At 37.6% G+C, this 22,937-nt stretch overlaps 2 protein-coding genes across 2 annotated transcripts in view; both read left to right on the forward strand.

The window, feature by feature from the left end:
* ptgfrna (prostaglandin F2 receptor inhibitor a) overlaps nucleotides 1–3,912 on the forward strand; it is a 28,758-nt gene extending 24,846 nt beyond the window's left edge. The window contains exon 7 of the mRNA XM_073845019.1: nucleotides 3,803–3,912. Within this exon, the coding sequence (XP_073701120.1) occupies nucleotides 3,803–3,912 (110 nt within the window). The remainder of the gene's footprint in view (nucleotides 1–3,802) is intronic.
* Nucleotides 3,913–3,925: 13 nt separating this feature from the next.
* cd101 (CD101 molecule) lies at nucleotides 3,926–20,738 on the forward strand. Its single transcript, XM_073846396.1, has 12 exons — nucleotides 3,926–4,086; nucleotides 4,861–5,229; nucleotides 5,524–5,940; nucleotides 7,669–8,073; nucleotides 8,290–8,673; nucleotides 8,810–9,184; nucleotides 11,616–11,999; nucleotides 12,216–12,617; nucleotides 12,700–13,509; nucleotides 13,681–14,067; nucleotides 14,182–14,577; nucleotides 18,696–20,738. The coding sequence occupies exons 1-12, from the start codon at nucleotides 3,981–3,983 to the stop codon at nucleotides 18,929–18,931; spliced, it is 4,671 nt and encodes a 1,556-aa protein (XP_073702497.1). The 5' UTR covers nucleotides 3,926–3,980; the 3' UTR covers nucleotides 18,932–20,738.
* The last annotated feature ends 2,199 nt before the right edge of the window (nucleotides 20,739–22,937 follow it).

Consider the following 22,937-nt stretch of genomic DNA (forward strand, 5'->3'; position numbering starts at 1 on the left):
AATGCTGTGTTTGTCTTGTCTGTTACACAAATACTGATATTTAAAACATAGATTTTAGGTTTTATTTATTTAGGTTTCCTTTAAGTTCTCTTTTTAAGATGTTCAGTAGGGCCCATTGTTGAAATCTCCTCTGTCCTAGACATGGGTCTAAATATACAATTGCTTTTCTTTTGATATCTGCTCTACCTCCTGTTCTCTAAAGCATTAATGTTAGATACTAAAGGATTCATTGTAACTCCTTCTCAACAAGTCTCAACATGGGATTTCCAGTCCCCTTTTATGAATGCTTATGAAGGTTATTAGTCATCCAGGTCATTGTGTGATGTCAGGGAGAGTTTTAATTCTGGAACATCTGAACTTGTTTAACGTTTTTTTTTTTTTTTTTTTTTTTTTTTACCTGCTCAAGCACCCAAAAGGCAAATAAACAGTCTTGCCTTGAGGGGGCTTGACCTTTGACACTGAGCCTTGTCCTTTTACAGAGGTGGTTTCATTTTCCTATAGGCATTCATTGCTCTCTTTCATTTGAACCAGTGGGTTTTCTATAAACGTTGATGCCTCAACACACACTGGACAGTCTGAGAAGGCTCATTTCATGTCTTGTACATCTTTGTGTACTTTACTTTGATTTCAACCTAGACCGTAAATACACTGATGGCTATGTTTGAGTAGTTAAGAACACCTCTGGGGAACCAGCATTAGATATGAGAGAGCAAATTCTGTGTTATTGGTTGATAACACTTCATGCTCATCATGACTACTATGTAAACAGTCATACTAAGGGAAAAAAAAAGGAAGTGATGTCTGTCAGTCAGTTTTACATTGAACGGGATTATCCTGTTGTGCCCACTGAATCTCACTGAATTTTGTGTATTACCCCTCACAAAGTCAGGCCAGGCTACAGTGTCAGATGGTAATATACCATAGCACATATATTCATAGCATGAAATTCATGTACACTGTAAAAAGTTTGCATTACATTCAGCTTAAAAACCTAAGTTCAGCAGCTGCCTTAAAATTTTAAGTTAAATCAGCTTAAAACTACAAGTCATTTTAACTAATTACAATAAAATTAGTTGATTTAACTTGTGAGTTGAACTGACTTAAGCTGATTTAACTTAAAATTTTAAGGCAGCTGCTAAACTTAAGTTTTTCAGTTGAAACTGGTGAAAACTTTTTACAGTGTACTATGGTATTTACATAGTAGGCTGCTTTGATGTGTCTAAAACACCATGGTAATACTATAGTATTTTTTAGTTCTTTTCTGCATGTAGTATGTATAATGTGAAGTTTGAAGAGTGTAGGTGAGTCTATCTTTGGAAACAGCATTAAAAAAATGGTTTCCATCTAGAGCGCCCCCTGCTTACTGTCCACCCACCTTGCAGGCAGCGTCCTACTTCCAGTTTTAGAGTTCCCTTGAGGGGCCCTGCACTCTAAGTCTCAAATGTAAAAGATCTAGAGAAATGTATTGTAAGTATAAGTATTTTTCCTGTAAAATGTGAGGAAAAGTAAACATAAAATATTTATACTTAAGTACAGTAGAAATGTCCAAAATCTATAGCCTACTTAGTCACAGTAACAAAGTGTTTGTACTTTGTTACTATAAAAAAAGGATAGTTCTGGAGGGATAGTTGTTCTAGGAGTAATGAGACCAAACTGAAACTTTTCGGACTCATGGATTTGTGGTATGTCTAATGCGAAATAGCCAAGGCTTTTTAGCAGAAGAACACCATCTCCGTGGTCAAATATGGAAATAGGCCAGTCTTGTTATAAAGGTGCTTTGCTCCTGCAGGATGTGTGGAAATCTTGACCCTGCGACTGACGTCATGGATTCGTTTAAGCGTCAGGGCATTTTGGCCTTGTGATGCCTTCAGTTTGTAAACTTAAGCTTGATGATTGTTTAGCTTTCCAGCATGACAACGACTATTCAGCCAAATCTTAAAAAAAAAAAAAAAAAAAAAAAAGATTTGTTAAGGAGTGGCCTATATGCAATCTCTGGATTTAAAGCCTATTGAAACTCTTTGGTGGGATTGGAAGAAAACAGTGACCCTGGACCACAAAACCAGTCATAAGGGTACTTTTTTATATAAATTAATCCTGAATAAATAAGCTTTCCATCGATGTATGGTTTGTTAGGATAGACAATATTTGGCAGAGATACAACTATTTGAAAATCTGGAATATGGGGATGCGAAAAAAACCTAAATATTGAGAAGGTCGCTTTTAAAGTTGGGTTGTCAATTTAACATAAACTTAATTAGTAATAAAAAATTACGTGATTAAAATATTTTAACACAGTTAACGCACTGGCCCTTGCTACTTTCTCATTTAACACAAAATAGCTTTAAATAATCTTTAATCATCAAATTTATCGTTTGATTAATTAATCAACACATGTAATTAATTTGATTTTAAAAAAAAAGTTAATCGACTGACAGCCCTATTCTAAAGTTGTCCAGGTGAAGTTCTTAACTATGCATATAACTAATGAAAATTTCAGTTTTGATATATTTACGGTAGAAAATTTACTAAATATCCTAATGGAACATAATCTTTACTTATCCTAATGATTTTTAGCATAACAATAATTGATCATTTTGACCCGTACAGTGTATTTTTGTCTATTGCCACAAATATGCTGCTTATGACTGGTTTTGTGGTTCAGGGTCACAACGTTGTTTACCTTTAGTCAGATTAGTGTGTGTTTTTTTTTTTTTAACTGCTTGAGCCACAAGAGGGCATCCTAACAATAACACATAAGAGAAAGTGAGTCTCACTGCTTCATTTTCCATTTCATGTGTAATAACAGTTGAATATGGAAAATGTTAGTTTAATGGCTAAGGTAAGCATAGTGAGGATTTATACTGCTGCATGTTTTCTTATAGGCATTTCGTTTTGCTTGCTGTATTTATATTCACATTTGCATTGTGGTCAAACAGAGAGCTTGGGCAGCACATAAGCATGTTCTTCCTCTGCAGCTCAACCCACATAAGTTTCTGTTTCTCACGACACACATGAGTCTACAGGCAGAGAAGGGATGATTTCACACTGTTTTGTTATACTGTATAAGATATGATCATGCCCTACATTCCCAAACCATTTAGAAGAGTTTTGAATACTTGAACAACACAGTGAATATTAAGTCTAAAGAAGCTGAACAAATTGCTAGCTTTAAATTCTCTTCCTGTCATTTCAGTTGAAACATTGAACATTAGTGGTGGGTTTTGACATTCCGTGTGCTGTGGAGAGCTGTTCAGTCCTCTGTGGTCTCTCAAAAATGGTTGAGGCAGCATGTTTTGCCCCTGTTTGTAAGAATAATTTGCTTTGAATTGCTTCCTCAGAAGTATTTTTTTAAAACCTTTACAATTTCAAATAACCACAGACAAGCAAACGCCATCCTTTACTCTTTTATTCGTAGTGAATGAAATATCAGCTTTGTCTAGTGTCTGATGTTAGATCAATCAGTCTATTTTGGCACAAGTAGTTTCAAGCTAGTTTATTTCACTACTGCTTTTTTCTCTTTCTGTACCTGTGAACTTCTCTACCGTGGAGCTCTTAGATTGGTCTTTGAATATTTTACATTAATTAGAAATGAATGAATTAATGAATAAAATCACACAAAAAATGTTTTGCATTTATATACATTGCCATAGTTTTCACAGCCGCCTTTGCTCATATTTACCAAGGGTGCCAATATTAGTGGAGGGCACTGTATGTGTAAAAAAATAAAAATAAAACTTCATTGTGAATAATAAAATCATGCTGCATAAAACTGCTAGTATGTTATAATGCTCTGTTCTCACAGACAGTGATGACAAATTTGAGATCAGTGAAGCAAGTGTGACGATCAGTGCGGTGCGAGACTACAGGAAACCAATATTCATCACACTTGTTTCCTCTCTATCTGATGTGTAACAGTCGCTTCCTTCAAAGGACATGTATCACTTTTAGGTGCTCTCAATGAAACCTGTACTAACTTAGAGATGAGAGAGAAAACAAAGGGACTGATCCTTTTAAGAATGGTAGACGTTTGGTGCCATCTGTGGCACCTGCCACTATTGTTGTGTCTCACAGGACTTCTGCAGTGGGGTAAGACTGAATTGAATCACAAATATTAATTTAATTTAATGAGATTATTTAATTTTCTCACCCTTATGTTGACTTGAATTCAATGTGATGTGCAAAAGGCTAGCAAACATTCAAGCTGGGCTTTTCCATACAATGAATGTGAATGGTGATTATTACTGTCAGGCTTCAAAAATGACAAAATAATACCATAAACCATACAAGTTTGGTTTATACGATTTGTGAAATATAGCTTTTGAAGCTTTGTGGCGTTTAAGGGTTATTAACTAAAAAATAATAATTTGCTAAAGCTCTTAAATCTTATTTGCACTTCCACATATTCAACCTTGCTCTGTCATGACTAGACGAGAGGGAACTAATACTCACGCAAATATCACCACCTGTAAGGGTCAATTGTTTTAAAACTGAGATTTCTACATTATCTGAAAGCTGAATAAATAAGCTTTCCATTGATGTATGGTTTGTTAGAATAGGGTAATATTTGACTGAGATGAAGTTCTTAGCAGTGCATAATACTAATCAAAAATTACATTTTGATATACTGTATTTATAATAGGAAATACAAAATATGACTGTTGTGGGTCCAGGGTTTTTTTGGAGGTTGATGTCTCCAGTTGCCATTCACTTTGTTGTATGGAAAAGAGAAGTGTGAATAAAAATAAACAATGAACTTAATATATTTTCGGAACCTTTCGGTGAGTAAATGATGACAATATGTTTATTTTTGGGTAAAATATCTCTTTGAGATTTGCCTGTCTAATGCTCGTCTCCACACAGATCTGTGCAGCGGTCAGATTCAGGTCCAGATACAGAAAGGTCCTCTGTATAGAGTGAAAGGATATCCCATCTCCATATCCTGTAATGTCACAGGGTTTACAGGGCCACCTCTCCGGGATTTTCAGTTCATTGTCAAGAAAGCAAACATGCCTTTAAATATGATCAGTACCAGTGACCCAGAATTTCCGTATGGAATGTTCTCCGGTAGAGTAAGAAAAAACGAGATTGAGATTCAAAGGCTATCAGGATCTTCAGTTCTTCTGAGGATCCAAAATTTGCTGGAGACAGATGCCGGTGATTTGATCTGTGAGACTCTACACACAGGTGGCGCATATATAGGAAATTATGCAGCAGAAGCAAAGCTTAATGGTAAGATATCTATTTAACTTGATGGTTTTGGTGATTAAAGAAATGATTTGGCATTTTGAGATTATTGAAAGAGAAATCCAACTTTTATCATCTGTTCACATTCCCATGTATCCCCAAAGAAGGTGATTGGCTATAAGCTATATTTATATTAAACACTACTGTATCATTCATCATTCACTGACCTAAAATCAGCTGATATCAGTTTTCTAGATGTTGGTATTGTAATTTTTGAATGCGTATTGGTCAATCACACTTTGTCACGATTTTCATACAAAATGGCTGTTTTATCCATAGTGATTGCAGACACCCTGGAGGCATTATACTCTGGCTCTCCCTCTCAGAGCTTGTCTGAAGGTGATCCTCTTCAGCTTGAGTGCCAGGTCTCCACCCAGACTTTTCAACATACTCATCTGTCAGTCACCTGGTTTCTCCATGGTGAACAGGATGAAAACCCTCGACCAATTATTACTCTGGACAAAGATCTGACTGTAAAAACAGGAGCTGGATTTGAGGATCGCTATCGTGCAGGTCTTATCAGCATGGATAAGGTGGAGGACACAACCTACAGACTAAAGATGCCTCAAGTGCAGCAGTCAGACCAGGGCAAGTTCTACTGCAAAGCCATCGAATGGATCCAAGACCCAGACCGTTCCTGGACTCAGATTGCCCACAAAACCACCACCGCATGCAATGTGGAGATCAAACAAATTGGTGAGATTTATATTTTGTAATTTTTTTTACTTCAGGAATCCGATGTTAAAATAAAGATGCTTTAAAAGGTTCTTGACAGCGATGCCATAGAAGAACAATTTTTGGTTTCACAAAGAACCATTCAGTCAAAGTTTTTTTAAAGAACCATCTCTTTTTTTTACCTTTTATAGTCTGAAGAACCTTCTTTCGTCACAAAGAACCTTTTGTGAAACAAAAAGGTTCTTCAGATGTTATAGGTTCCTTATGGAGCCATTTAGACAAAAAAGGTTCTTCAATGGCATCGTGAAGCACCTTTATTTTTAAGAGTGTATTGTCTATGAAACAAAATATAGCTAAATAGCTCAAGACTTTTTAGTCAATAATTCACAGCAGAGAAAAAAAATGCACCTGTGTTAATGTATTCTGTCACAGTGTCATATATTTTCGAGAAGGGTCTGGCTATAGACATGCACTTGCACTTTCAGATGTGCACTCTCAGACTTGCACTCTCAGTGATTCAACTATAACTTTACAAAGCTATGAGCTGATTGTTGGTACACAAAGAAAACAAAAAGAACAACTTCAATCAACAATTCGTCTCCTCCATATCACCGTAGCGCCATTTTGGATAGTATCACCTGGATGCAAACAATGTATGCTGTTCTCTGTCAGCTGCGTCACACAGATATGCATCGAAAACGTATCTGTGTGACGAAGCTTACAGAGACGTCTTTCATACTTTTCTGGGCTTTGACAGTGGTATTCACTTGGCAGTCAATCAACATACTCATCTGTCAGTCACCTGGTTTCTCCATGGTGAACAGGATGAGTTACAAACCTCCTGGTTTTCATCCAAAATATCTGTTTTGTGTTCCGAAGACAAATTAAGCTTTTACAGGTTTGAAACAACATGGGGGTAAGTGATTAATAACAACATTTAAATTTTGGGGGTGGAGTAACCCTTTAAGCCATATTATGTGGTTTCCTCTGGGAGGAAAACTTGTTTTTTTTTTCTCCTACGAATGACTTTCAGGACCCTGTACATTATGATTCTAAGTTAGTTTTAATTGTTTAACCACCACAGCTTCTTGTCTCCATTGACAGCATGGATGATTTGTGTCGAATGCAAGTGACTTTGCTGGTAGCAGAGAGTGCAAGTAATTCCAAGTGACTTTGTAATAATTTAGTTTCTTTTTTCTTGTCTTCACCACCTGGCTACTTGTGAAAAATGTTTAGAGATTCAATAAAAAAAAAAAAACAGTAAAAAAAAGTAAAAAAAAAAAACTGAGAGTCTGAGAGTGCAAATCTGAAAGTGCAAGTGCAATAGTAATATGTGAATATAAAGGCAGGTCACACAGCCTACCCATGTTAGCATTTTAGCATCTACCAAATGACAGATACATTTGTGACATATTAATGTAGAGCAGGGGGGCTCAATCCTGTTCCTGGAGATCTACCATCCTACAAAGTTCAGCTCCAACCCTCATCAAACACACCTGAATGAGCTAATTAATCTTATAGGCAACTCTAGATAATTACAGACAGCTGTGATGGAGCAGGGCTGGAATTAAAATCTGCAGGTAGGTAGATTCCAGGTAGAACAGGATTGAGCACCCCTGATGTATAGAGCATATGCAATTATGTAGTTCAGAACCTGCTGTGATGCCTGAGTGAGTATGATTGCAGTCATGCCACAGGAAGTTGTGTAAGAGAACCTGTTTCATCTCACACATTTCCTATGTGTCTCAGAAGTGGCCCCTGATGTAGGTTCATTCAGTGTTTCTGTGACGGCTTCGAAGAAGACACTACAGGAAGGAGATGCACTGGACATCCGTTGCAGTGTGAATTCACAGAACCTTCCTGGTCATTTCTTCTCTGTGACTTGGCTGAAGAACCAGCAGAAAGTGGCCCAGATTGGATTTTCTGGGGTGCTCACCATGTCTGACAGTTACAAAGAGAGAGAGAATGCAGCAGAGATGAGAGCAGTGAAAACCGGTCACATGGACTACCTGCTGACCATCCGTTCAGCTCGAACTGAGGACCAGGGCCAATACCAGTGCGAAGTATGGCAGGAAGACATGAATAAAGATGGCACCTTCAAAAAAATACAAAAACAAATGTCCAGTCCAGAGACTGTGAGCATCACGGCTAAAGGTAATTCTACATAGACATTGCACAATACGTCATGACTTTCACTTTTCACTTTCACTTCTATATATGTATGGAGATGATAATAATGTTATAAAATACCTAAACCTAATTATGAGTGACCAAACAGTGATGTTTGCATTGAAATAATTGCTGCATTCTTTGCTGTAAATAATCTTGTCACAGTTTTCACAACAAAAATGTTTTTACCTGTTTGGTCAGAGAGTGATCTGGCGGTGGTCATGGAGATGAAGGATGCGGTGACTGAAGGAGATCCATTGCGGGTCACCTGCTCAGTGTCAGGATTCAAGGGTCCCTTATCAGTGTCATGGCAACACAAGAAAGAGTCAGGAGGATCCTTCAGTGATGTCATTAGTCTGACACATGAGGGAGTGATGAAAGATATCACGGCAAGGTATCAGAGCAGGCATGTTCAAACACTTCATTCTCCAGCTGGAAACTTTATTCTGGAGATTGGTGCATCTGCAACATCTGACAGTGGTGAATATAAGTGCATTGTGTCTGAATGGACAGTACAGAGCAATGGCGAGATGAAGAAAGCCAACACCCAAACTCAGCAAAAAGCCATTACAGTTAATTCTGTTGGTAAGATTACTACAAAATAACGCATTATTCTGACATTCAAGACATTCAACCATAACTTCTTTGTAATTACTCTGTTTGTATTTGTACTGTTACTGATATTAGAGTTTAAATAATCACTGCAGGCATTTCTTTTCAGACTCTAAAATGAAGGTGAGATTGAAAAGTCGTATAACAAATGTGGCTATAGGTTCTCCAGTGGAACTACTATGCACAGTCGAAAAGCTTAGCGTGTCTTTGGCTGTACGTTGGATGTTTCAGCCCCGTAATTCAACAGTTCAAACAAATATTTTATTCATACGCCACACTGGAGAAATCACCTGGGGAGCAGATCAGAGAAACTATCAGCTGTCCATTCAAACACTGCCATCAGAAACCCGTTTCATTCTCGTGGTGCCGAGAGCCAGCAAGCAACAAGGTGGACAGTACCAGTGTCAAGTTGATGCCTATCAAAAGGATGTACAGAAAGCCTTGAAGAACTCCAACCTATTGGCGGTGACTGTACAAAAACCTGGTAAATACAGCTGTTTATTGAAAATAATGTATGCTTCGCGTCGTGCCTAACAACGCCCTTCAGCCGTGATTTATTCATGATACAGCACGGCCTCTCGTACCTTATTGCTTAAATAATAATAGTAGACGAGTAGGATATAGCTGTATATTGGCACTGCTGTGATTTGGTTGTAGGTAATCACAGCGTGCCAATAAACAGCCATGTCTCACATCTACGAGTCTGATATTGCGTTTATACAACAGTTCAATGGCACAAGTTTGTAATTACATAAACAAAATAACAACAGAGTGTCTTTAAAAGCCCTCTTTTGTGAAGAACTACTTCCTTCTGCCACAGATTCAAATCTAAAGTTGACAGATTAACAGCTGAGCCCAAGCCTCCGTTACTAATTCCAAAACTTCACTTTAAAACTAGTAATGAAGGCTTATTGTATCACACTGTGTCTACACCGGACATGACAGTTGTCGCACCGCAACAGCTAAAATCTGTCTACACTGGACGTGACAAAGCGACCGTTGTTGTGTCACCTACAGTCTTCCGATGCTTTTGGGAAACACAGCCCAGGACTTGTGATCATGTGATCAACCGATGTCCGATGCAAGCTAATATCTAAGTTTTTTTTTTTTTTTTCACTAACATTCTGACATTAAAATGGAATTTTCAGGGTTCTGTCACTTTGGTCTAGTTTATTCTTGGTTTTGCGACAGAGTCCTGACACTCCTGTATTGTTTTGTCCTTTCTCGTTGGCTGGTTTGTCCCTCTGGCACTGCCCTGACATTCTGCTAGGGCTCAAGAACTCCTCCCTGGCTTAACTCTCCCATCTATCCCTGGTCCCTTCTAATGACTTCCTGGGCTGATCTATTGGCACTGTCTTGGCTCCCCTCCATCCCCTCCTTGTCGTCTTTGGTGTTTGACCCTTTTCTGTCTTGTGTTTTTATGTTAGTGCTGGTCTTGTGTTGTGTCATGTTCCTGTTTTGTGTTCCTCGCTCACATATGTTTTGTCTTTACTGCTATAGTGGTCATCGTCTGTTTGATTACATCTATGCCATATGTACATCAATTTGACAGTCAGCACTAGTAAGCTACTAAATATATTGTAGAAACCTACATTTTCTGTACACTAATTGCATCGTGAAAGGTGCAGTACAAATAAACTTGAATTGATTTAAACTGAATTGCTGTGTGAGCGCGTGGTCTTGAGGTCACTTGAGCCATGCGCTTCTCTGTCTACGTGTGTTGTGTTATGTGTAGCATACAGTTTGTGGTTTCTTTGGCTGCATGATCTCTTGAAATCTTGTGTTTTTATCGGCTACGTGCCTTCTTGTTTTTTTTTTTTGTTTTTTTTTTGTCTTTTGTACTGTGCTGTGTAGCACGTAGCTTGTTTTTCACAGCGTGCCTTTATGTAGTCATGTTTTGTGTGAACACATGGCTTATGAGTGTTCTCATGAGCTTAACATATGGTTTGTGATTTGTTTTGCTGGCCATATTTTTGTGGACTTTTTATTTTTTGTGAGCCTTTTGTTTGTTTCTGTGTGCCATGTGCTCTCATATTTTCTCCAGTAAGCAATGGGACCTGTTTTTCTGTCTAGTCAGGTGACGTTCAAGATATATCTCATTCAGTATATTTATGAAGCATGCTCTATACAGTAGGGATGTAAGGATATTATCAAAATTGTGATATATTAATCCCTTCATCAAGTCTGTTTTCGCTGTGCATTTCAAAGCCAAGTGTGCACTCCATTCAGCAATCAGACCGTGATCTGGTGTTTTCCGTGCCTCAGAATGGCTTAGTTCACAGTGAATGCTGTGAACTAATTTATTTAATGTGCTGTGAGTTTGGGAGTTTTGTGAGTTCAGCTACAAGTCAATTCACTTACTTTTTTTCTGTTTTCTTAGGGGCATCTGTTGGAGCTCTTACTCTCAAAGTGCATTAGATTGTATATAGCAATGGTTCCCAACCACATTCCGGGAGGCCCCCCACATTTTGCATCTCTCCTTTGTCTGACACACCCATTTTAGGTCTTGGAATCTCTACTAATAAGCTGATCATCTCAATCAGTTATGTTTGACTAAGGAGACATGGAAAACAGGCAGTGTTGGGGGGCCTCCAGGAACGTGGTTGGTAACCACTGGTATATAGTATGTATCATTACTAATATTTACATCGAATTTGGTCCTTTAATATCACTGTGTTAATACATTAGAATTTAGTACAAAACCTTCAAAAAATAATTGGTTTGCCGTAAAGGAACCCTTGTTTTGCCTTTCAAGAGGAACATTTCTATGTGATGTGGCATCACAATAAAACAAGGAATAGGTTTAGGATTTAGGGTTAGTTGCTTATATATATATATTTTGATTATTGCAGTTTGTTGAATATCTCTGTCTGTCTCTCTCTCTCTTCTCATCAATTTGTACTGTTTAACCTCAGTCAGCAAGATGAACCTGTACTCACGCACCTCTCGTCTGGAAACTACTATCAACACTGATGCTAAGATTGAATGCTCAGTCACAACAACAACCACAAACACCTCTCGTTTAATGATAACATGGATGATTGGGTCCCAGATGCTCTTAACCATGGACCTAGATGCTGTTGTCAAGTTTGGCCCTGCAGCCGGCCTAGAGATAGACCAGAGGATCCGTATGGAAATAAGACAGAAACAGACCTTTCAGCTGATTATTCAACAAGTCAGAGCATCTGACAGTGGGCGATATCATTGTGAGGTGGAAGAGTGGCTTCAGGATCCACTTGGTGACTGGTATTCACTTAAGAAAATGTCTGTTTCCACACAGCTTGTTGTCAAAGAGAAAGGTAAAAACCTGAACTATAATATTCTACACACAGATAATCAGCTAAGATGCAAGGGGAAAAAAACACCTCTTCTTCACGAGAGTCATTCAGAAGTTACATATATTCATCATAGATTAATTCAGAAAACATGTTTTCATACTAGAGGAGCTTCATTTAAATCAATGCATGTATGCTTTTTATGTATAACTGATGTTGTACTTGTCTTTAATTTTTCAGCCAGCGATTTCAAAATGAACAAAGCCAACTCTCAGCTGACAGTTGAAGAGGGAAAGCAGCTGATGTTGAATTGCTCAGTGGATGGTTTTGAGTCTGACTCCACACTTCGCTACTCCCTTACCTGGTTGTTTAGCCGAGATCCGTCCTCCAGTGTGACACTTCTGACATATAGTCATGATGGCCGTTTAAAGTACAACAGCTTTGACTCAGAGCTTGAGGGACGACTCCACTTCTCCACCCCAGAGGTGGGTGTCTTTCACTTGACTATCCATAGATCCATCCAGGAGGACAAGGGGCGCTACTACTGTCAAGTTGAACAGCATCAGCTGGACTGTCAAGGCCAATGGTCCCTTAAGGCAAGTGATGAGTCAGGTTCTACCAATGTCACTGTTCAACTTATAGGTGAGTATTCTATATTTCAAATTGGAGTTCTGAAATTATCAGAAAATTGCTAATTTTTTTTTTTTTTTTTTAATGAAATTAGAGAATAGACTGCATGTGGATAAAGAGAACCGAATCCTGAACATTACTAATCTACAAACGGGGTTTTCCATTGACTGCGTCATTAAATCACGGTCCAGTGATGCATCTGAGTTTGAAGTGACTTGGTCCAAGGGTCAGAGAAATGAACAACCTGTTATCATCTTCAGAGCCAGTCGCGATGGAATTTTACACAGTGATACAATCGGTGATAAAGATCTTGTGTTTGGACACCCAAGTGCCATGCAATATAAGTTGACTGTGCCAAATGTCAGCCCCACTGATACCAGCCTTTACCACTGTCAAGTTGCTGAATGGATTCAGACAGCTAAAAACAAGTGGAGAAAGATTGGTGAAGATAAGTCTGGGGAGCTATCTGTCCATGTGGAAACTGAGGAAAGACAAAAACAGGACAACTTCTCCATGGACAGGACTGACAAGCAGCTTGAAATCAAAGAAGGAGAGCAGTTTATGCTTGAATGCTCCCTGGATGTAGGAAAAGCCAACCCTACTTATCTCTACAGTCTCAGATGGGTGTATAATAGCCCGGAATCTGATAGCGGGATATCTTTATTATCCTACAATTATAATGGTCGTCTACAGTACATCACAGAAAACCAGCAATTTAAGGACAGGTTGCGCTTCTCAATACCTACTTCTGGTACTTTCAATCTGGTAGTATTAAACTCAGATACAGCTGATAGGGGAAACTACCTCTGCAAAGTTGAGCGGTACCAACTCAATAGTAAAGGCAAATGGGAACAAACAGCGAATGGCCAATCAGGATCAACTAAAGTCAGAGTCCGCAGTATTGGTAATATATGCATTTACATCTAACCAACATTAAGTCTCTGAGTATAACCCAATTAATGTTTTACACAACCTTGTCATATTACTTATGGCTATCAGCATATAGTCTTCTTTAGTCAGTTTATTGTGTTTCATACTTTTGTCTGATCTTTGATGTTGTCTTTAATTTAAACAGAAAGTAACCTGCAAGTTCAGAAGGTGAACCAAATGTTCAACATTACCAATCGACAGGCTGGGTTCAGTGTTGACTGTGTCATTGCTTCACAGTCAAGTGAAAAGTCTGCATTTGAGGTTACCTGGTTCAGGGCTCAGAAGGAAAAACCGCCAGTCACCATATTCACAGCCAGGCGGGATGGAACCTTACACAGTGCAGTTAGCGATAAAAATCTTTTGTTCGGACGACCAAGTACCACACATTATAAACTGACTGTGCCACAGATCAATCCCACTGATATGGGACAATACTACTGTCAGGTTGAGGAATGGCTTCTAATGGCTAACACCTGGAAGAAACTGGATTCAGATACTTCTGGAAAGCTCTCCATCTATGTTCACACTGAAGGTAACTAGAAACTAGCATGCTTCTATACCAGAGGTTCTATACAAATGAACAAATATGGGTTGCACAACTTATCAGAGGTAAAGATTGATGTTGAAATTGCTTCATATGTTTCAGCCAGTGGTTTCAGAATGAATAAAGCCAACACTCAACTGAAAGTTAAAGAGGGAGAGCAGCTGATGTTGAATTGCTCAGTGGATGTTATTGAGTCTGATTCCAGACTTCGCTACTCCCTAACCTGGTTAAAAGATCCATTACAAGATCAATCGTCCAGTGTGACACTTCTCAAGTATAATTATGATGGCACTCTGAGCTATGACTCAAAGCTTGAGGGACGACTCCTCTTCTCCTCTCCAAAAGTGGGTGTCTTTCACTTCACTATCTATAAGTCCATCCAGGAAGACAGTGGGCGCTACTACTGTCAAGTTGAACTGCATCAGCTGGATTGTAAAGGCATTAAATGGTCATCTAAGGCAAGCGACAAGTCAGGATTTACCGAGGTTCAGTTTGTAGGTGAGTAATCTATATTTCAGTTAAAAGTTCTAAAATCATCAGAAAAATGATAGAAAAGATTATTTAAGCTTGTTATTTTTTGCAAGTCTGCAAGTGGGGTTCACCACTGATACCACTGGACCACGATTCCATAAAATGGTAAATGTTTGAGGTGACTCAGTCCAAGGGTTAGACCAGGGGTGCCCAAACTGGGGCCTGGAGGGCCGGTGTCCTGCAGAATTCAGCTCTGACTTGCCTCAACACACCTGCCAGGAAGTTTCTAGCATGCCTAGAAAGAGCTTGATTAGCTGGTTCAGGGGTGTCTAAAGATATAAACTCACAATTCAGACTTTTTTTTATCTCAATTGCGAGTTTTTTATCTCACAATTCTGACTTAAAAGCGCAATTGTGAGTAGGGCTGTGCAGTTAGTCAAAATTCAGTTTCGATTTCGAGTTCTGCTTCAAACGATCATGAAAATGCAGTAATCGAGATGAAATGATTATTGTGCCCCATTCCGCCCCTTTCCAGTGGTGCGCTTTAGCTCCTAATTTCACATGCAAATCAGCAAAATCGTGTAACGTGACTTTGATAAAATGGGATGTGCTTGATTTATTAATGTTTCTTTGATGTTGTGTTTTTAAAAGCGCGAAAGAGAACTTGCGCTGTTCTGTGTATGCGCTCAGAGATGGAGCAGAACATGGACATGTAAGGTTATCTTTTAGCTCAAGGTGTGCACCTAATGCTGCCTTCATGTGCTATCGTAATTATGGTAAATACCAAAATCCGACATTGAAATTGCACATGAACACCCACTCAAGTTGTAATTTCCAGTGGAAAGCTCGAAATTTTTTATGATACCCAAGTTGCCGAGATGGGATAAACTTTGACCTTTCAACATGGCATACAACGAAACTATACTGAATGGTAAACATTGCATGATGTTAAAAGTAAAAAAAAAACTTATATAGGCTATATAAAATATATATACTAATATAGGCTTATACAGGGCCGCTGCTGGCCAAATGGGTGCCCTAAGCAGAAATTTACTTTTGTGCCCCTCCCCCAAATATTACGGAAGTTATTTTTGGTCAAAAAGGTAAATAAAGAGCGAAATAGCAAGATCAAGAGCAAGAGTTTTATCAACAAAAAAGAGTTACCTCCAATAGCTATGATTAATACAGTTGTCTGATTGATTTAATAATCTCAGAATCATACAAAAGGAAATTAAGCAGTTTTACTATAAAAACCATGGTTATCTGCCTTTTTTATCTATCTTTCTTTCATATCCATGCTTGTAAATTGTGTTTTATAGAATATATAATATTTGTGTTTGTCTGTATTTTTTTAAATATATTTTTATTCTATGTTTTTACCTGTACATGCACTGTACATGTGGCAGTTTTGACAATAAAGCTGACAAGGGTTATGATGCCCACATATTTTTGTTGAGGAAATGATAGGAAAGATTATGTGGACATTTTAATTAAATGTTTGGTCAATATTAAACAAGGAATTCGATCATCATGTAAGTGTAACAACTGCATTTACCAGGCCTTTGGTGCCCTTTTCAGGCATTTCTATTAAAATTGTAATGTTAACTGTTAATTTTGTATTAGATTATGTATACTGTTATTTAATGGCACCATATGGTCATTATTAATCAGTAATCATAATTGCCCCAGTGTTTTAATATAATGCATTTTAAGTCATTTTGTTTACTTAGATCTGCTTGTATTCATATTAAGAAAGATGCGTTAGTCGTGGAATTATTACCAACATTAAAACACTATTAACGTCGACAGAATAAAATAAAGTTTCACAGGATTATGAACGTACCTAAGTGATGCACGGGCTTCATCTTGGGCTTTTTTTTTTCTTTCGTTTCTCGGCGCCGGACTGTTGATGTCTCTTACCAGGACCAGGCATATTGTTCATCAATAATTATCATCATTTTTGGCCAAATAGGCAGCCGTAAACAGAGGTAAAGGCGCGTCGCTGTGCGTAATCACATGCTTACTAGCCTACTCTGCATTCACAGAAAAATGCAATATATACGTTTATATTTTTGTTTATTTGTATATGTATATTATTAATATTAATTTATTATTATAATAGGCTATATAAAAACTAAAATAAATAATAAAAAAATTTTTTTTTGAGCAGCTGGGATGGTGCCCAACTGGGAGTTGGTGCCCTACGCAAACTGCGTACTCTGCGTATAGGGAGCGGCGGTACTGGGCTTATATAAAAACTTATATAGGCTAGCTAAAACAGAACCATTAGTTAGTATTGTCTTTAAAACAACTATACTATTAATGCTCAATAAGATATACAGCCTATCATTTATCGTTTGCATTTTGATGCTTCCTCTTCTTCCTGTAGCAGATGCATTAGGGAGATTCTAACCGTTTTAAAACTTCTACCCATAGCATGTGAGGACAAATTGCGAGTCCGCCATGTTTCTCTTCACTACGACAACAAAAGCACCTGAACACGACACACTGGTAATTTCCACTTCACAAGTGGAAAGCATCATCTTTCCCATATCACATGAAGGCAGCATAAGTGCTCAAATACACGCAAAAATATTTCAAAATGAGGCGTTCATGTAAACGCTTGTAACAGTATATTGGATCCGTGTGGTTAAAGCAGCAACACATAATATTCCTTCTGCCGTCTCTGTGCCTAATATGAATAAAACATAAAAATACAAAGAGAAAAATTACTCACTGCTCTTGAATGAAGGACGTTTGTAGTTTTAAAAAGAAACAAAGCATGTTTAGCTGTTACAGTGGAGACGCTGTTTTATTTTACATTCAAATAATTACATTCAATTTCTGTAGTATTGTCAGACTACTTTAGATTTGCATAAAAGTATTTAGTATTTTTTTTAAAGCACTGTTTTTTTTTGTTTTTTTTTTACCTTTTTTTCTGCTATGTTGCTATTTTTAAAATAATCACTATATAACGTTTTGGACCCTGTCATAATCGTGTTAAATAATCGTGATTACAATATTGACCAAAATAATCGTGATTATGATTTTTGCAGCCCTAATTGTGAGTTATTAAGTCAGAATTGTAAGATATAAATTCTGAGAACATAGTCTTTTTTCCCCTCAAAACTGGACTTTATAACTCACAATTGCGAGTTTATTTCTTACAATTCTGAGAAAAAAAGGTCAGAATTCCAAGTATGTATCACACAGTTGACCATTTGCAAAAACCTGACCTTCTTAGTTACTGTTGCTATGTCTGACAAACAATGCCACTCTCAAACACAACACATTATGTTTTTCATGCAGTGAAAAATACATTGCGAAACAAAGAGGAAACAGACAACACGCTGACAAACAAGACATAGCAGGTTACTTCTGGTATGAAACAAGCTCTTAGCTTGTGACAGATCACTGTATTGCCTTATTAGATCAATCGACATGTGAACTGATTGTCTTTTCTTTATTCACAAAATAAACATGAACAAACATCAGAACGTATTTTATTTTTCAATTGCAGAAAGACATAAATACATACAATTTTTAAAGTTGAAGTTACTCTACTCGCCTGTCTGATTTGTTTGTCAGACAAAATGGCATTGTTATGATTGGTCAGATCGCGTGTCATTCAAGCTGTTTGTGAAGGGTCAATTCTGAAAAAAAAAAAAAAGAATTGTAAGATAAAAAGTCGCAATTACCTTTTTTTATTTTCTATTTAGTGGCAGAAACGGGCTTCCATATGAGACAAAGGTCAAAAAGGTTTATTCAGGAAAAAACAAAGATGTTGTTCCTGGAACATATCTTAGTTGCCAAACTCATGGTGACCTCAAAGACACCCCTAGTCCCTAAACCCAACCCCAAACTCCTAGGAGATCTTTCATACTTGGCGAAAGCCATATGTTACCATTCCCATTCCTCACAATGGCAGTTTCTTGGCTAACACAAGATCGCAAGATTTTGGTCACATGCATGTACTTTAGTCATAAATGACTAATCACTCTGGAGCTGCAAGTAATGACATAATGACAACAACCCTAACCCTATTTTAAAAATCACTTACAGCACATTTAACTATAAATTGGATGTAGACAAATATTTTTTTATTTTCAATAAGCACATATCTAACACAGAATTTGTTTTCTCAGGTGATTCTGAAAACCAGGCCAATGAACTTCAAAAATCCAATACAGACCCATTGGGAATGGCACTGGGAATCACTATTCCTCTTATTTGCTTTCTTGCATTGATCATACTATTGTTGTTGAGAAGGGAGCACAAGAGGAATTCTGAATTGAAGAAGAAAAAAGACTGTCTGTGGGCTGAAAATAACCCCCTTTCCCCCGTACCTGAGGTGACTTCTGCTGCAGGGGACTATTCCTAGTCTTTCTACCACAGTTACTGTATTAATCCAGTGGTCTGTGACAAACACAAAGTATTGTCTCTAAGGCATATCTCAGATATCAGGCTTGTCTGTATAGTTTGAATGTCTCTTGAGTTTAAATTTATATCACATTTTGGCCATGTTTCATCTCTTTTGAAAACATATTTCATGTATCCAAAGTTGTATTTTACCTTGCTTAGTTTTGTTCTTGGTGTTTGAGGATAAAAATGCATGATGCACCATGTCCATGCCAGTTTCTGCTGAGTGAAGCAAAAAAAAAAGAAAAAAAAGAAAAAACAAAACAAAAGTGCCAGTAGTTTGGTTGTTTGCACAGTTTCCGAAGTCAACATTAAAACATATGAGAAGCATTTTCTTCCTTTTTAAAGTATTGCTACTTTTATCCTCGTTTTCTCCCTGCTGTCCATGTTCCTATCAAAACTACAACATATTTTTCACTATAGTTATTTTTTTGCTGGTGTAATTGCATATTATTATAGAGTTCAAGTTGAAATTGTGCTGTATATACGGCTGTAAACAAATGCAGTTAGAGTTATGATATGAGGGCCATATTTTGTTAATTAATTTATGACATTTACTAATTCTCACTTTCCAGTTGCTCACAGGCAGTTCAATAGCAGCAGCAACTGTGGTCACTGAGTCAGATCACCACACATGCTGTTTAGACATTTCCATGGTAGACAGGATGTCAAGATGCTCTGAGCAGATCTTTATAACAATCACAACTCAGTGGTTGTGGTTTTTTTGCTCAAGTATGAGAGTGATCTCACAATGAAGAAAATGCTTTCTTTGCAGAAACACAGCGCATGACTGAAACCACTAAAAGACATTTGGTTTAAAGCCAGCCGACTGTCACATTTTTATTGTTATATATGGTAACCATGCAGAAAAAAAGCCATGTTATCGTTTATGATGAATGTGTCTTTAAATGCTTCTTCTTCTTCTTCTTCTTCTTCTTTTTTAATTAAGAATAAAACATGTTTTAGAACAGGGATATGCAAAGTCAGTCCTGGAGTGCCACTGTCCTTCATAGTTTAGATTCAACCATTCAAACATGCTAAACAATGTCTTCATGATTGCTAAGACTATAGAGGCAGGTCAGTTTTTTTCTTTTTCTTTTTTTTTAAAGGTTGCTAAACTCTGCAGGACAGCGACACCCCAAGACTTACATTGGCTATCTCTGTTTTAGAAAAAAAATATATTTCATATAAAATTTTTGTTTATTTTTGTGCATTTGTTTAATAACAATAAACTCAAATTTCATAACTTTTTTATTTCACTTTTCTTTTTCATTTTACACTTAAGCAATAATCTGCCAAGTGTCTTCTTTAAAAAAAAAAGACCAAACTTAAGTATGTGAAATTTAATTTTAATAATTTCCTATGCTCAAAAAGTGGTTAACAGGCGATGAATAGATTATAACTACTGCATAAATAAAATTTAGTAACATTAAATCCCCAAAAATACAAAATATTGAACAAAAACATTAACAATATATATATGACTGTCACGTAAGGAGCACCAGAAGGTCAGTCCTTACATGAGTATTTAATTTAATTTAATTTATTAATTATAATTTTAGGATTTCTTTATAGACTGCCATTCTTTGCATTACCTACTTTTTCCTTCTTTTCTCTGCACTGAATTTTAGATTTTTTTTTACATTTTAAATTTATTCTGTTCACCAGAGGTAATAATTACAATTAATACTAAAGTTAGGAGTGTACTATTTTTTTTTAAAAGATGACAAATTAATTTCCAAACATGTTTTGTTGAATAAAAGATTTAAAAGTTATTTTTTTACTGTTATTTGTAAACGTCTTCTACTACTACCCAAATAATGTTCCAATATCTATATGCCTTCATATGGTACAAAAAAGGAAACAACTATTCATGCTTTTCAGACAGCACTGTATCTGTATGTTATTTAGCCATAAACACGTTTTCTGCATAACTGCATTTTCTACATCCTAGTCATCTCTAGTGGTGAAAAGTGGTCTCACACTGCCATCCAGTGATTTCACACTGTGCATAGACTGTGCTACGCTACGCATCACATGTGTGCTGTAATCTAATGCAGTAGTAAAAGATGAGGTAAGATGTTATGTGAAAATTAATGTGACTTTCACAAAAAAGGGAATTTATTACTTTTAATAAAAGTAAACTCCTGAGAACCCACCATAGGCTATTCTTATATCTAAATATGATACCCCTATAAGTATTTATGGTCTAATATGCTAGTATTAGAGTCCAATTAAAGTCCTTTAAATTGGAGACTCTCTTAAAGGGAGTGCTTCTAATCTCAGCTTGTTACCTGTATAAAAGACACTTGTCCACAGAAGCAATCAATCAATCAGATTCCAAACTCTTCACCATGGCCAAGACCAAAGAACTATCCAAGGATGTCAGGGACAAGATTGTAGACCTACGCAAGGCTGGAATGGGCTACAAGACCATCGCCAAGCAGCTTGGTAAAAAGGTGACAACAGTTGGTGTGATTATTTGCAAATGGAAGAAACACAAAATAACTGTCAATCTCCCTCGCTCTGGGGCTCCATGCAAGATCTCACCTTGTGGAGTTTCAATGATCATGAGAACAGTGAGGAATCAGCCCAGAACTACACTGGAGGATCTTGTCAATGATCTCAAGGCAGCTGGACATGGTCACCAAGAAAACAATTGGTAACGAACTACGCCGTGAAGGACTGAAATCCTGAAGTGCCCGCAAGGTCCTCCTGCTCAAGAAAGCACATGTACATGCCTGTCCGAAGTTTGCCAATGAACATCTGAATGATTCAGAGGAGAACTGGGTGAAAGTGTTGTGGTCAGATGAGACCAAAATCAAGCTCTTTGGCATCAACTCAACTCGCCGTGTTTGGAGAAGAGGAATGCTGCCTATGACCACAAGAACATCATCCCCACCGTCAAACATGGAGGTGGAAACATTATGCTTTGGGGGTGATTTTCTGCTAAAGATAACAGGACAACTGCACCACATTAAAGGGATGATGGACAGGGCATTGAAAATAGGTCATGTATGGGTATTCCAGCATGACAATGACCTAAAACACACGGCTAAGGCAACAAAGGAGTGGCTCAAGAAGAAGAAGCACATTAAAGGAACACTCCACTTTTTTTGGAAATAGGCTCATTCTACAACTCCCCCCCCCCCCCCCCCTCGAGTTAATAAGTTGAGTTTTACCGTTTTGAAATCCTTTCAGCCGTTCTCCTGTTCTGGCGATATCACTTTTAGCATAGCTTAGCATAGATCATTGAATCCTATTAGACCAATAGCATCGCGTTCAAAAATGACCAACGAGTTTCCATATTTGTCGTATTTAAAACTTGACTCTTCTGTAGTTATATCGTGTACTAAGACCGGTGGAAATGCAAAGCTGCGAGTTTCTAGGCTGATAAGATTAGGAACTACACTTCCATTCCGGCGTAATAGTCAAGGAAGTTTGCTGCCGTAATATGGCCGAAGCAGGCGGAGTATTATCAGAAATGAGTTCCCAGCTAGTTTAGCATTTGCACATGTGCTGCGTGGTATTACTGCTCCTGCTTCAGCCTTTTTACGGCAGCAAACTTCCTTGACTATTACGCCGGAACGGGAGTGTAGTTCCTAATCTTATCAGCCTAGAAACTCGCAGCTTTGCATTTCCACCGGTCTTAGTACACGATATAACTACAGAAGAGTCAAGTTTTAAATAGGACAAATATCGAAACTCGTTGGTCATTTTTGAACGCGATGCTACTGGTCTAATAGGATTCAATGATCTATGCTAAGCTATGCTAAAAGTGATATCGCCAAAACAGGAGAACGGCTGAATGGATTTCAAAACGGTAAAACTCAACTTATTAACTCGGGGGGAGTTGGAAAATGAGCCTATTTCCAAAAAAAGTGGAGTGTTCCTTTAAGGTCCTAGAGTGGTCTAGCCAGTCTCGAGATCTTTCTCCCATAGAAAATCTGTGGAGGGAGATGAAGATG

The sequence above is a fragment of the Garra rufa genome, chromosome 8 (assembly GCF_049309525.1).
Source record: "Garra rufa chromosome 8, GarRuf1.0, whole genome shotgun sequence".
NCBI classification, from domain to species: domain Eukaryota; kingdom Metazoa; phylum Chordata; class Actinopteri; order Cypriniformes; family Cyprinidae; genus Garra; species Garra rufa.